At 38.8% G+C, this 14,300-nt stretch overlaps 1 protein-coding gene across 1 annotated transcript in view; it reads left to right on the forward strand.

Annotated features, from left to right (window-relative positions):
• Positions 1-10,615, forward strand: part of ltk (leukocyte receptor tyrosine kinase) — a 52,012-nt gene extending 41,397 nt beyond the window's left edge. The window contains exons 20-29 of the mRNA XM_051869061.1: positions 3,007-3,193; positions 4,402-4,492; positions 4,584-4,648; positions 5,031-5,160; positions 6,592-6,689; positions 6,865-6,957; positions 7,082-7,183; positions 7,481-7,615; positions 7,912-8,002; positions 8,707-10,615. Coding sequence (XP_051725021.1) covers positions 3,007-3,193; positions 4,402-4,492; positions 4,584-4,648; positions 5,031-5,160; positions 6,592-6,689; positions 6,865-6,957; positions 7,082-7,183; positions 7,481-7,615; positions 7,912-8,002; positions 8,707-9,678 — 1,964 coding nt within the window. The 3' untranslated portion in view covers positions 9,679-10,615. The remainder of the gene's footprint in view (positions 1-3,006; positions 3,194-4,401; positions 4,493-4,583; positions 4,649-5,030; positions 5,161-6,591; positions 6,690-6,864; positions 6,958-7,081; positions 7,184-7,480; positions 7,616-7,911; positions 8,003-8,706) is intronic.
• The last annotated feature ends 3,685 nt before the right edge of the window (positions 10,616-14,300 follow it).

The following is a 14,300-nucleotide window of genomic DNA, read 5'->3' on the forward strand; positions in this document are numbered from 1 at the left end:
CGCCCCCAAACCATGACAGATGTTTTCTTTTGCACCTGTCGCTGATGAAAGTCTGTATGGTCTCTTTCGTCTTTGGGACTGAGAACTCAATGTCAGTTTTTTCCAAAAACAAGCTGAAACATTGACTCATCTGACCACAGCAGACATTTCCACTGTCTTTTGGACCATCTGAGACAAGCTCGGGCCCAGAGAACTCAGCATCTCTGCGCTGAATCAATGTATAGCTTTCTTCTTGTGCAACAGAGATTTGATGTAGCGGCAGACTAAGTGACAACAGTTTTCCCAAATCCTCCCAAGCCTATGTGGCTATTTTTACACACTAGCATGATGGTTTCTCAAGCAGTGCCATCTGAGGGCTTGAAGGTCACGCACATTCAACAGAGGTTTCCTGCCTTGCCATACACAGACTTAGGTTTCTCTGGATTCCCTGAATTTTTTCACAAGATGGTGAAAGGCCTAAATTCTTTGCAATCTTGCATTGAGAAATGTGATTTTTGAATTGTTTGACAGTTCTCTCATGAAAATTGGTCACATGATACCCTCACCTATTACCAATTCACCTGCTAATTGTGGACCGTAGCAAACTTTAACTTGGATATTCTGTAATCTTTTCATTTTTTTTTTTTATTTTTTTTTTTTTTTGAGTGTGTTGCAGCCATCAAAATAAAAAATAAAAAGCTATATTTACCAAATACAATTAATTTCGTCAGTTAAAACACTGACATTTTTTCTTTGTACTTTTGTCAGTTAAATAAAGGTTCAAGAGAATGAACAAATTACAGATTCTGGATTTTATTGTGTTTTACAAAATGTCCCAACTTTTCTAGAATTGGGGTTGTATATAGACAATATTGCCAAAAGTTTTGGGACGCCTGCCTTTACGTGCACATGAACTTTAATGACATCCCATTCTTAATCTGTAGGGTTTAATATGGAGCTGGCCCACCCTTTGCAGCTATTACAGCCTCAACTCTTCTGGGAAGGCTTTCAACAAGGTTTAGGAGTGCGTTTATGGGAATTTTTGACCATTCTTCTAGAAGCGCATTTGTGAGGTCAGGCAGTGATGTTAGCGAGAAGGCCTGGCTCACAGTCTCCGCTCTAATTCATCCCAAAGGTGTTCTATCGGGTTGAGGTCAGGACTCTGTGCAGACCAGTCAAGTTCCTCCACACCAAACTCGCTCATCCATGTCTTTATGGACCTTGCTTTGTGCACTGTTGCGCAGTCATGTTGGAACAGGACGGGGCCATCCCCAAACTGTTCCCACAAAGTTGGGAGCATGAAATTGTCCAAAATGTCTTGGTATGCTGAAGCATTAAGAGTTCCTTTCACTGGAACTAAAGGGCCAAGCTCAACCCCTGAAAAACAACCCCACACCATAATCCCCCCTCCACCAAACTTTACACTTGGCACAATGTAGTCAGGCAAGCACCGTTCTCATGGCAACCACCAAACCCAGACTCGTCCATCGGATTGCCAGACAGAGAAACGTGATTCGTCACTCCAGAGAACTCGTCTCCACTGCTCTAGAGTCCAGTGGCGGCGTGCTTTACACCTCTGCATCCGACGCTTTGCATTGCACTTGGTGATGTAAGGCTTGGATGCAGCTGCTCGGCCATTAAAACCCCTTCCATGAAGCTCTCTACGGACTGTTCTTCAGCTAATCTGAAGGCCACACAAAGTTTGGAGGTCTGTAGCTATTGACTCTGCAGAAGGTTGGCGACTTCTGTGCACTGTGCGCCTCAGCATGCGCTGACCCCGGAGGGGTGTCCCAATACTTTTGGCAATATAGTGTATCAGTATTGTTTGTTTTTTGTTCTAACATTACAATTTTCAATTGTATATGTTTAAATGAAAACCAGGCATTAAAACATTATAATGTGCAGAAACCTAGCATAGAAGAAATTACCTGCTTTTACCATCAGCTTAATGTCAATAAATAAAAATTATGCATTCTTAGAAAACACTATTTACTGTAATTTTCATCTAGAATCCCGGTGAACTCAATTTGTCAAATCCTTTAAATGTGATTGAGATATGCCTTAAACCAACATTCTGTCAGTGCTCTAACTTTATGTATATGCAATGGACTCTCATTATTATAAATGCTTTATTTTTTTAAATAGCCATACTTAATATCAAGTATCCTCCTTGTTTGATTTAAAAACATATATTGTCTGTTTGACTTGTGCACTAACTGTATAATGCTGTGCCATGATTTGTTTTATATGTATTTGTAAGATAAATAAAGACTTGTCATAACACAAATCGCTAAAGAGAAGTGAAACAGACCTCTAAAAACACATTTGAAGCATGTTTTTCGAAAAAAAAAAAAAAAAATGTTTATATATTTTGCACATGATACTTCATTTTCGGCATTTTCCATGCACCCAAAACTGCCTCAACTCAAATGTAAACAGCAGAGCACAGTCTCTGGGGCCTTAGTTAGCAGAGCTCCACTGGATGCTAATTGTGTGTCTTCCCCTGAGATCTCCCCCATCCAGGTTGGTAGTCTTTGCTTGGGCTTTCTCTCTCGCACCCCTAATACCTGGTCAACTTCCTGCCGGCTTCGCTTCGCGCCACTGCGCCAGCAGCCCGACGGCAAAAGGGGACCTCTCACCTCCACGCAGCGCCCTCCCCAGCAGACTACCAACCTGCATTGGGGACATGGGCAGCCTCCACTGAGGGTGAGTCCACCCCTGCCCGATCGCTTGCTGACAGGCCCAGAGCTTCAGCCCTCACCTGAGGGGCTTTAAAATGCACAAATTTGTCATTTTGATTGAATTCCATGGGGAGAAATAAGTGCACTTGGTTGTTTCTCTGAGAAAATTACCATCATGCTGAAAGCCAATTGAAAGACACTTTTAGGATGCATCACTTTCATCTTATCCACTTCGTACTCTAAAACCAATAATTATGCAAATTAAGCAGGTGGATTTATTCGTAAAGAGAACTTCTTAAAAGCATGATCACTTTTGCTGATGCCTGGTGTGTTTTTCTCTTTGCAGTCTATTATCGTAAGAAGAACCACCTGCATGCGGTCAGAATTCGCCTGCAGAGCCCAGAGTATAAGCTTAGCAAAATTCGCTCGTCCACCATAATGACTGACTACAACCCCAACTATTGCTTTGCTGGCAAGGCGGCCTCACTGAGTGAGCTTAAGGAGGTGCCACGTAAGAACATCACCCTCCTCAGGTATCTATATTGTGTGTGCAGATACACACTACCATTCAGATGTGTGGGGTCTGTAAGATTTTTAAAATGTTTTTGCAAGAAGTCTCTTATGCTCACCAAGGCTGCATTTATTTGATCATATATACAGTAAAAACAAGAATATTGTGAAACATTATTACAAATTTAAAATAACTGTTATTTTTAATATATTTTAAAATGTAATTAATTCCTGTGATGGCAAAACTGAATTTTCAGCATCATTACTCCAGTCTTGAGTGTCACATGATCCTTCTAATATAAATCATTCTAATATGATGATTTGGTGCTCAAGAAACAGATCTTATTGAAAATAGTTGTGTTGGTTAATATTTTTTTGGAAACAAAATATGTTTTTGATAAAAAGAAAGTTGTAAAAAAGTTGTACAAATCTTTTGTAACATTGTAAATGCCCTTTACTCTCACATTTAATGCATCCTTACTGAATAAAACTATTAATTTGTTAATTTCTTTAAAAAAGAAACTTAACTAACTTCAGACGTTTAAACGGTAGTGTATAATTGATTATTCTGAGTCCTTTGTATGTACTTTTTTATTTAATTATTTTTCAAGATTTCAGTCTTTTTCAGCATTTATTAATCTAGTTTAATATTAATTTATAAATATACTATTGTTCAATGTTAAATCATGTTCACTCATAGTACAATTTATATAATTATAATATAATATATATTTATACTAATTTGTTCATTTATATAAATCAAGTAAAAATATATAATGGTACTTGTGGAAGTTAACATTAACTTAGATTAATAAATGCTGTAAAAGTGTCATTAATTCTGTAAATGTATTATTTTTAGTTCATAATATCTAATGCATTAACTAATGTTAACAAGGTTATGGTGGTTAAAGCTCTAGGCTGGTATCCGGAAAATTGCTGCTTCAATTCCTATGCTGTTCATCCAACTGGTCGCAGGTTGCACTAGTCCAGTTATTAGTTAAAATAATATTCTGGGTTAAATACAAGTTGAGCTCTGTTGACAGCATATCTGTTGAATGATGTACATAAAACACACAAAAATGTGCTGACAGTTTTGCACTTACACTGGAAGTCTGCAGTATGTTACAACCATATTCAACCTAGAATATTCTGTGATGACATGTAAAAGTACTGGAAATAAATTCCATATTTACGCATGTGAGTAATGTCTGTCTCGGGTCTTTGACTATAGGGCGTTGGGGCACGGTGCCTTTGGGGAAGTGTATGAAGGACAGGTTTTGGGTATGAATGGAGAAAACACAGCCATGCAGGTTGCTATAAAGGTGAGTGTTCCCAGATCTGCCTTTGTCTTTGAAAGCGGTTTCTGGTTTCTCTTAATTGATTCTATTTTCTCTCTCTTCATCCCTTTTACAGACTCTTCCAGAAATCTGTTCTGAGCAGGATGAGATGGATTTCCTAATGGAAGCTTTGATTATGAGGTATGCTTGGCTGTAACAGACACACACACACACAGCGTTGCAATAACCGCACATGTGTGTGACAGACAGAAAACGAGGATCAGATATTGTCATTCCAATCCTCTGCTCTCAGTTAAACTCACTTTAGGCGATGAAATATTTTCCTTTCGTTTGTTATGATTAGCAGGCTCACATGTGTTGTTTGTTTTTGAGCTCATGGCATTGTCTTTAGTCAGGCAACAGTTTATTTCAGTGATTTCAATGATTCATAGTCTTCTGAACAAACTGTACTGTACTTAATAATCAACATCATTATCCTTCATACTTAATTTGCATGGGCTAGAACAGTGATTTCCTAGCAGCTGGCCTCTTCTATCATTCAATAGTTCATTTGTGTCTGCAGTAAGTTCAGCCATCAGAACATTGTGCGCTGTATCGGAGTCAGTCTGCAAACCCTGCCTCGCTTCATACTACTGGAGCTCATGACAGGAGGAGACATGAAGAGCTTCTTAAGACTAAACCGACCCAGAACTGTGAGTGTTTGTGTGTATTTGTGTTTATAGACATCATACTGTCCTCTGTGTCTCAGTTAGCACACATTTTGTTTATATGCCATATGTGTGGAACATACTTTGCATTAGAAATAAAACCATATTAAACCATGTGCAATTTATTATTAAGACAAGAAAAAACAATACACTAAAAGAACTCATACAAAAAATACAATATGTAAGTACAATATACACTATATTGCCAAAAGTATTGGGACACCCCTCCAAATCATTGAATTCAGGTGTTCCAATCACTTCCATGGCCACAGGTGTATAAAATCAAGCACCTAGGCATGCAGACTGCTTCTACAAACATTTGTGAAAGAATGGGTCGCTCTCAGGAGCTCAGTGACTAAGTCCATTCGTGAAATTTCCTCACTACTAAATATTCCACGGTCAACTGTTAGTGGCATCATAAAGTGGAAGCAATTGGGAACAACGGCAACTCAGCCTCAAAATCACAGAGTGGGGTCAGCGCATGCTGAGGCGCACAGTGCGCAGAAGTCGCCAACTTTCTGCAGAGTCAGTAGCTACAGACCTCCAAACTTCGTGTGGCCTTCAGATTAGCTCAAGAACAGTGCATAGAGAGCTTCATGGAATGAGTTTCCATGGAAGAGCAGCTGCATCCAAGCCTTACATCACCAAGTGCAATGCAAAGTGTCGGATGAAGTGGTGTAAAGCACGCCGCCACTGGACTCTAGAGCAGTGGAGACGTGCTCTCTGGAGTGACGAATCACGCTTCTCTGTCTGGCAATCCGATGGACGAGTCTGAGTTTGGCGGTTGCCAGGAGAACGGTTCTTGCCTGACTGCATTGTGCCAAGTGTAAAGTTTGGTGGAGGGGGGATTATGGTGTGGGATTGTTTTTCTGGGGTTGAGCTTGGCCCTTTAGTTCCAGTGAAAGGAACTCTTAATGCTTCAGCATACCAAGACATTTTGGACAATTTCATGCTCCCAACTTTGTGGGAACAGTTTGGGCATGGCCCCTTCCTGTTTCAACATGACTGCGCACCAGTGCACAAAGCAAGGTACATAAAGACATGGATGAACGAATTTGGTGTGGAGGAACTTGACTGGCCTGCACAGAGTCCTGACCTCAACCCGATAGAACACCTTTGGGATGAATTAGAGCGGAGACTGCGAGCCAGGCCTTCTCACCAACATCACTGCCTGACCTCACAAATGCACTTCTAGAAGAATGGTCAAAAACCTTGTGGGAAGCCTTCCCAGAAGAGTTGAGGCTGTAATAGCTGCAAAGGGTGGGCCAGCTCCATATTAAACCCAACGGATTAAGAATGGGATGTCATTAAAGTTCATGTGCACATAAAGGCAGGCGTCCCAAAACTTTTGGCAATATAGTGTATATATTATATACATGGTTAGTTCAGAAACATTAGTATCTTGTCTTCCCACAGAACAAGTCGTCTTCTCTAAGTATGCTGGAGCTTCTGCATATGGCCAGAGACATTGCACTTGGCTGTCGCTACCTAGAAGAGAACCACTTCATTCACAGGTGATTTCTCACTGCCAAACCTGACTGAACTTTGCCCTGAAGTAGCCTTCATTGTCACAATAAGTGGAAATCACTCTTCAGTGAATATGTAGATGTCAGTAACTCATTGCAGCCCTTGACCTTGATGTCTTGCACACATGATAAGTCAAGCATGTATGTCTGTTTTGTGTTTCAGGGACATTGCAGCACGAAACTGTCTTTTGACCTGTCCTGGTCCAGAGAGAGTGGCTAAAATTGGAGATTTTGGGATGGCTCGAGATATTTATAGGTGCTTTCACTATCTCACTTTTTTATTTATTCATTTATTTATTTATTTTGTGGTTTAGTACCTGTTAAGTATATAAATAAACACAGGTATTGAGTTTTAACAAAGGATTATTTTTGCATTGCAGGGCGAGTTACTATAGGAAGGGTGGCCGTGCCATGTTGCCAGTGAAGTGGATGCCACCTGAAGCCTTCCTAGAGGGCATTTTTACATGCAAGACTGACACCTGGTAAGACCTTCTTTTGTCAGCAATGGTTAAAAAGAATAATAGTTTTACATCAGTGATTAGTGCTTTGGGCTGTCATGTCCAAGATTCAGGTAAAATATATAGAAATACACTATGTATGTAAATTATTTATTAACGTATTAATCACTCTTAATCACTCTAATTTATTAACTATAATATTTTTGTAATGTATCGTGCTGTGTGTGTGTGTGTGTGTATATGTATTTATCAGTTGCAGAAACCAGAGGCTAGACATTTTGTAGTCATTAGTCTTTACATACAATTTGTCTCCATCTGCAGGTCTTTCGGGGTACTGCTGTGGGAGATATTCTCTCTTGGATACATGCCTTATCCCTGCAAGACCAATCAGGAAGTTCTGGAGTTTGTAACAGGTGGAGGTCGTATGGATCCTCCTAAGAGTTGCCCAGGACCTGTGTAAGTAACAATAACAAATTTGCTACTCAAATTGAAAATGGATTTTGGACCTAACTTGAACCTAAAGGTACACTATGTAACTTTTGGTGCTCTAGCGGTTAATAAACAAAAATGCATAAATGTAAATGTTACAAATGTACACTATGTAACTTTTGGTGCTCTAGTGGTCAATAAACAAAAATACATAAATGTAAATGTTACAAATGTACTGTTAGAGCTGTATAGCATTAATGAAATGTGCCTAATCTGCTTTAATATTTATAACCAACAGTGTTTTGGATTTTGTTCTCTTTTAGTTATCGGATCATGACACAGTGTTGGCAACACTGCCCAGAACACCGACCAAACTTCACTACTATTTTAGAGAGGATCAACTACTGTACACAGGTATAGCAGAGTTGAAATTTAACATATTTAGATTTCAGTAAAATATAATGAAAGCTATATTATTGTGTATAAAGACCCATTTACACTGTTTACGTAAAATATTAAGCATGTTATTACAAACACGTTTCAAAAGTAAATATCATTTTAAATTGTTAAAAAAAAAAGTATGTGTTGAATCTTACAGTAAATATCATTTCAAAGCAGTTTTACAGCAGTTATAAATTTAAAATGTAAATTGCTTCATAACCAGTGTTATTTATATACTATTATAGTATTTATCAATATTTTGCTTTTATTAATTTATATTAGCTTTTATTTATTTATTTATTAGTTCAAGTTTTAGTAATTTTGTTATATGCTTTTGTTGTTATTATCTGTTTTTTAATATTTCTATTTAGCTTTAATTTGTTTTAGCTTTAGTAATTTTAGTACTTAAACTTATTTATTTCAGTTAGTTGCCAACATTTGTAGTTTTCATTTAAGTTTAACTTTACATTTTCATCAAATATTTACATTTTTTTTTATTTCAGCTGTTTCAAATAATGAAATTAAAAAAAAAAAAAAAAGTTTTTAGTTTTACTAAAAAAGTTTTGCACTTCTTATAACCAGTGACAAGGAGAAACTGTAAGAAACACTTACAGTAGACTTGAATTAATAGTGTTGACCCTTTTTGACTTTTCTGTCATGCATCTTTTGATTTTCAGGACCCTGACGTCATTAACACTCCTCTTCCTGTGGAGTACGGTCCTGCTGTCGAAGAAGAAGGCGGCACTGTGATCCGCCCTGAAGGATCAGGCAGTATGACCCCTCTTTTAGTGGCTCACTCTATGTCCCAGGATGCTTCCCCTCGACCGGGCATTACTGGTGCAGCCCCACAGGCCCTCAAACCCTGTTTGCAGCTACAAAGACCGGTCCATATTGCACAGGAGGTGGGCACGTACCGAGAAACATTGGAGCCATGTTGGGCTGAGCCAATTCCTGCTCCTGGAGTCTGTCCAGGACAATGGCTTCAAGTCCCAGAACACCGGCCATGCTCCAGGAGCAGTTCGTCATCAGGCAGCCAGAAACTAAAGAACAAGACTAAAAACCTCTGGAACCCCACCTACGGTTCTTGGGTCCTGGAGAGCTTTGGACGAGGGAAGAAGGCCTTGTGCCACACCCAGTCCATGCCTCTGTCTTGCAACCCCACGTCCACACCTGCCCCGTCCTCCACCTCAGAGCACATGGACCCTGGAGTAGTAGTTAACGCAAATGTCTCAACGTCCCCACCTCCGTCTGCCGCATCCTCCCAGACCACGTTCAGTCCTACAGGGCCTCCCTCTCAGAAGGGTCCGACAGGGGCTACGGGCGGCTCGCTCACTGCTGTTATGGACTTGGCGAAACTCCAGAGCTTCCCGTGTGGCAACGTAAACTATGCGTATGATGAGCAGAGCTATGAGACTGAGAGTTTGCCTGTAGTTGTGTCTAAATCTGTGGAGCCCAGCACCAGCTCTGGAGCAACGTCTTCACTGGCTGCCCTTGGCCTGGCCACGACCCTTACCCACAAACCTCTGGTGAAACGACATGCTAGCTACGGACATGAGGATGTAAGGAGGTACACCCAGTCTGAGAAGCCAACGAGGGACAGGGATTCTGGCTTTTCCTTGTCTGAAGACCTCAGTGTCACCCCGGTGTAGCATTGAAGAACAATTCAACTGAGGAAACACCTCAGTTGTTGGTGTTTTGTTTTGGTTTTTTGGTATCTTAATGCGATAACTGCAGTGGATTAGTTCGAGGCAGAATAGCAGGTTAAGGCTGGAATACACTGCACTGGAATGCATAGTGTAGTGATGTATGAAGCACCGCTCACACAAGTCACTTTCAAACCAAGTAGTTTTCTATTGGTCAATGCAGCGAATCTGTGCGATCGACATGAATATGTTGTGAAACCTGCGTGGGGAAATCTTTCAGCCTCGAGCGAAATTCCGTCACTTGGATTCCTATTGAAATAACTGGATTTCGCCCACGAAAATTTGCATAACAATGCAGAACAATGTGACCGCACCTTAAAAATCACACACTACCAGAATTTCAAGTCGTTCCAAACACAGCAAACTCGCACAGAAACATGCTCCTAGTTGCTAGGAGACACATGGCAAATCAAAACAATGAGTTCTAAAACTGGTATTGATTTCCTCCAACTGGATGGTATCATATGCTGCGTCCCAATTCACCTACTTATACTATGCCCTAAAAGTATGCATAAATTCTGTGAAGAAAAAGTACATACTTTTGAGTGTGTAGCAGAATAGTAGGCTAGCTTTTGGGACATAAGGTGCGTTCACGCCATGTCGTAATTACCGTAATTACGAGATTTCAAATTATAAAGAACATTCACAGTGTTAAAAAACTACAAACATGGCGGATGTGTGAGATCAACGTTTAAGGGGCTTGTAATGCTGTGGTAATGCCATGTTGTAATTACCATAAATAAAGCTCTGTAATCTTTCGAATTGCTCTTCGATGTCATACACCTATCGGTCTGCATAGCGCTGCTTCAAGTCATGCACACCTTAAAGGAACACTCCACTTTTTTTGAAAATAGGTTCCAACTCCCCTAGAGTTAAACAGTTGAGTTTTACCATTTTCAAATCTATTCAGTTGATCTCCGGGTCTGGCGGTACCACTTTTAGCATAGCTTAGCATAGTTCATTGAATCTGATTAGACCGTTAGCATCTCGCTCAAAAATGACCAAAGAGTTTCGATATTTTTCCTATTTAAAACTTGACTCTTCTGTAGTTACATTGTGTATCAAGACCGACGGAAAATGAAAAGTTGCGACAATATCATTGCGCCTGCTGCACCCATGGTACGGCAGCAAAGTTCCTTGATTATTACGCCAGAATGAGAGTATAGTTCCCTAGCCACATTGGCCTAGAAAATCGCGTAGAAATCCGTCGGTCTTGATACACAATGTAACTACAGAAGAGTCAAGTTTTAAATAGGAAAAATATCGAAACTCTTTGGTCATTTTTGAGCGGGATGCTAACGGTCTAATCAGATTCAATGAACTATGCTAAGCTATGCTAAAAGTGGTACCGCCAGACCCGGAGATCGGCTGAATGGATTCGAAAACGGTAAAACTCAACTGTTTAACTCTAGGGGAGTTGGAAAATGAGCCTATTTTCAAAAAAATTGGAGTGTTCCTTTAAATCTGCAGTGGTACAGCGGCCAGAAAATCTCTCAGAAAATTAAGAGTTTACACTTTGTAATTACAAGTTCTACAAGCACTACAAGGCTTTTTACAGTTCAAAATCATTGCGGTAATTACGACATGGCGTGAACGCACCTATATTAGACCATCCGGTTATCTTTGGAATACTCATTTCAACATACTACAATTTGAGACACACTAATTCTAATTTCGAATACTATTTAGGACGGGGATAGTATGCGAATTGAGATGCAGCAATAGTCTGAAGCTAAATGTAGTCAAATCTGGCTCTGACTTTCGGCTACTAGCATTGACTTGTCCAGGAAGTAAACCGAGGCAAAATCTGTGTAGTGTATTCCAGCCTTTAGTTACTGCCAGTCGATAACTATTTGTACGAGAGACTACATTATTGTAGCATGGTGCCAAAAACACTAAAGACATGAGGAGTTGTAACTCATTTGTCATTAAGAGGCGGCTCTCCTGCAAATGGCTGATGGTTTCTATGGAAACTTCCACTTGGCTAATAGCAGCCCTTTTACACTGGATACTCATCTACTGTCAACACTGTGAAAACACATGATGTTCACATGAAATTCACATTTTTAGCTGGTTTTAGGAGTATAATTTAAGAAGAACCAAAGCATGTTCAGACCTCACACAAACAGAAAATTGAATTGATTTGTTAAAAGTAATTGTTTGCATTAAAGGGACAGTTTACCCAAAAATGAAAATTATCCCATGATTTACTCACCCTCAAGCCATCCTAGGTGTATATGACTATGTTCTTTCACACAAACACGGAGATATATTTAAAAAGTATCCTTTCTCCTCCAAGCTTTATAATGGTTGTGAATGGGGAGCTACATTTTGAAGCCAAAAAAAAAGAAAATGCATCCATCCATGATAAAAGTAATCTCTGCGCTTCCGCGTTCGTCATGCGTCGAGTCAGGGGTTACTCTTCCGCCGCAAATCGATGTGAACGGCTATCTGTCAAAAGCTAGTTATTATAGTTAATAAAATTTTAAATATGGATGTTTTTCTTACAAAAACCCATTGCATCACTTCAGAAGGCCTTTATAAACACACTGGAGTTGTATGGATTACTTTTATTATGAATGGATGCATTTTTTATTTTTTTGGCTTCAAAATGTGGCCCCCCATTCACAACCATTATAAAGCTTTAGAGGAGCAATCTCCGATTGTGTTTGTCTGAAAGAAGATATTCATATACACCTAGGATGGCTTGAGGGTGAGTAAATCATGGGAAAATTTTCATTTTTGGGTGAACTAACCCTTTAAGTTATTTGAATGACTTTTTTTTTTTTCGTTTTTTTTTCTCCAAAAATGAAAATTTTGTCATTATTTACTCACCTTCTAGTTGTTCCAAACTTGTATGACTTTCATTCTTCAATATTTTTTATGAGATGTCTCAGTGTTTTGTTTGTTTGTTTTTTGTCCACACAATGAAAGTCAATATGGTCCAATGTCTTTTTGGACCCATTTGACTTTCATCGTGTGTACAAAAACAATAGACCTTTTTCACAGACTGTGATGACGCATTTCCACAGTTTGACATCTTTCCCTCTTCTGACTGCCGTAGTCAATCTGTTGTTTGTTTTTTCTCTTTTAGAAAGTTGTGGAAACACTCTCATGAATTTTTTTTTCTTTTGTTATTGGAGCAAATGGTAATGAAAAATCATATTTGCCTCACAGCTATTGAAGTTTACCCAACTATGGTGAATTCTGCTTCTGAGAACATCTGAAATTTGCAAAGGGTCAATTAAAGCATTCTTTAAAGCATCTTCTTTTGTGTTCTACAGAAGAAAGTAAGTCATACAAATTTGGAATGACAAGAAGGTGAAGAATAATTTTAATTTTTAGGGGGAGTTGTCCCATTAAAGCTTTTTTAAGGACCATCACCAGTAACTCAGAGGTATACTTTAAAAAGATGACAGTGTGTCGCATTAGTAATAAAGAAATGCTGACAGAAACACCTTCATCTTTAATCTCAGATCGGGTGGACTTTACAGGGTGTTTTGACTGGAAAGTAACATTAAGAACCATTAACTTAGACTAGATTTTTTGTTTTGTCCTTTGTTTTGTCTGCTGTTAGATTTGAACACATTTACAAACAGCATGTTGCCTCTTTACTGAAGGTATGTTTTGTTAGATTTGAAAAAGCAACACATTTGCAAACAGTGTGTTGCCTTTTTACTGAGGGCGTGTTTTGTGCGTGGAGAGAGTTTTGCACCTGAATGTGTTAGAAGTAAACGAGGCATGTGACGTGGGGTGCGATTGCTGTGGCTGCGGTGATTGTATTGATTTCCATTTTAATGCACTCCTCTAGAAAGCTTTAAAAGACAACCATTTTTGCAATCTATTTTTTAGTACTTTCCTTTCAAAAATAAATAAGAAAATAGAATTCCAGATGTCCTTATACTAAATGTTTAGCTACCCTGTGTTAACTGTGACTTTGTTTCTGCAGAATACATGCAGACATATTCTGAGTATTACAACAATCACAAACACTTCGGTATGCGTAATGTGATGCATGTGAGATTATTCTTAGGTCTTATTCCTAATTATTTTCAAATGTTTTATTATATATTGTAGTTTTTAGGTGAATAATGTTTTAATGTGAAAAGATTTATTTGTATGTGCATTTTTTAGTCAGGGACTGCTAAGAGGATCCTTATGCAAATTTACATACAGATGAGACTACATTGTATTAGCACAATCTTAAATTTATTTTTGTCTTGTTTCATAATTTGACTGCAATTTAAGGAACTTAAAGTTCTTTTTGTAGGATTATAACTGGATAGAAGGGTAGAAAAACGTATACATTAGCCAGGAAAATGAGTGCTGTATTCTTGAACTAATATTCATTTCACGTTAAACTAACCCTTATATTATGTAGCTGTAATATTTAATCTCTCAGTTTTATTGGTGTTTCTTTTTTATTATTATTTTTGTTGGATTATGCTGAGGTTATCACTGCCACTCTTCTGCATGTGTCTTTCTTTTTATGGAAGACTTTGCAGGGGCTCATTTCTAACCAGCCAGATTAGAAATGTTCCATTACATAAAGTGAATTTTAACCTACA

Source organism: Ctenopharyngodon idella, chromosome 17 (genome assembly GCF_019924925.1).
Source record: "Ctenopharyngodon idella isolate HZGC_01 chromosome 17, HZGC01, whole genome shotgun sequence".
In the NCBI taxonomy this organism is placed as follows: Eukaryota; Metazoa; Chordata; class Actinopteri; order Cypriniformes; family Xenocyprididae; genus Ctenopharyngodon; species Ctenopharyngodon idella.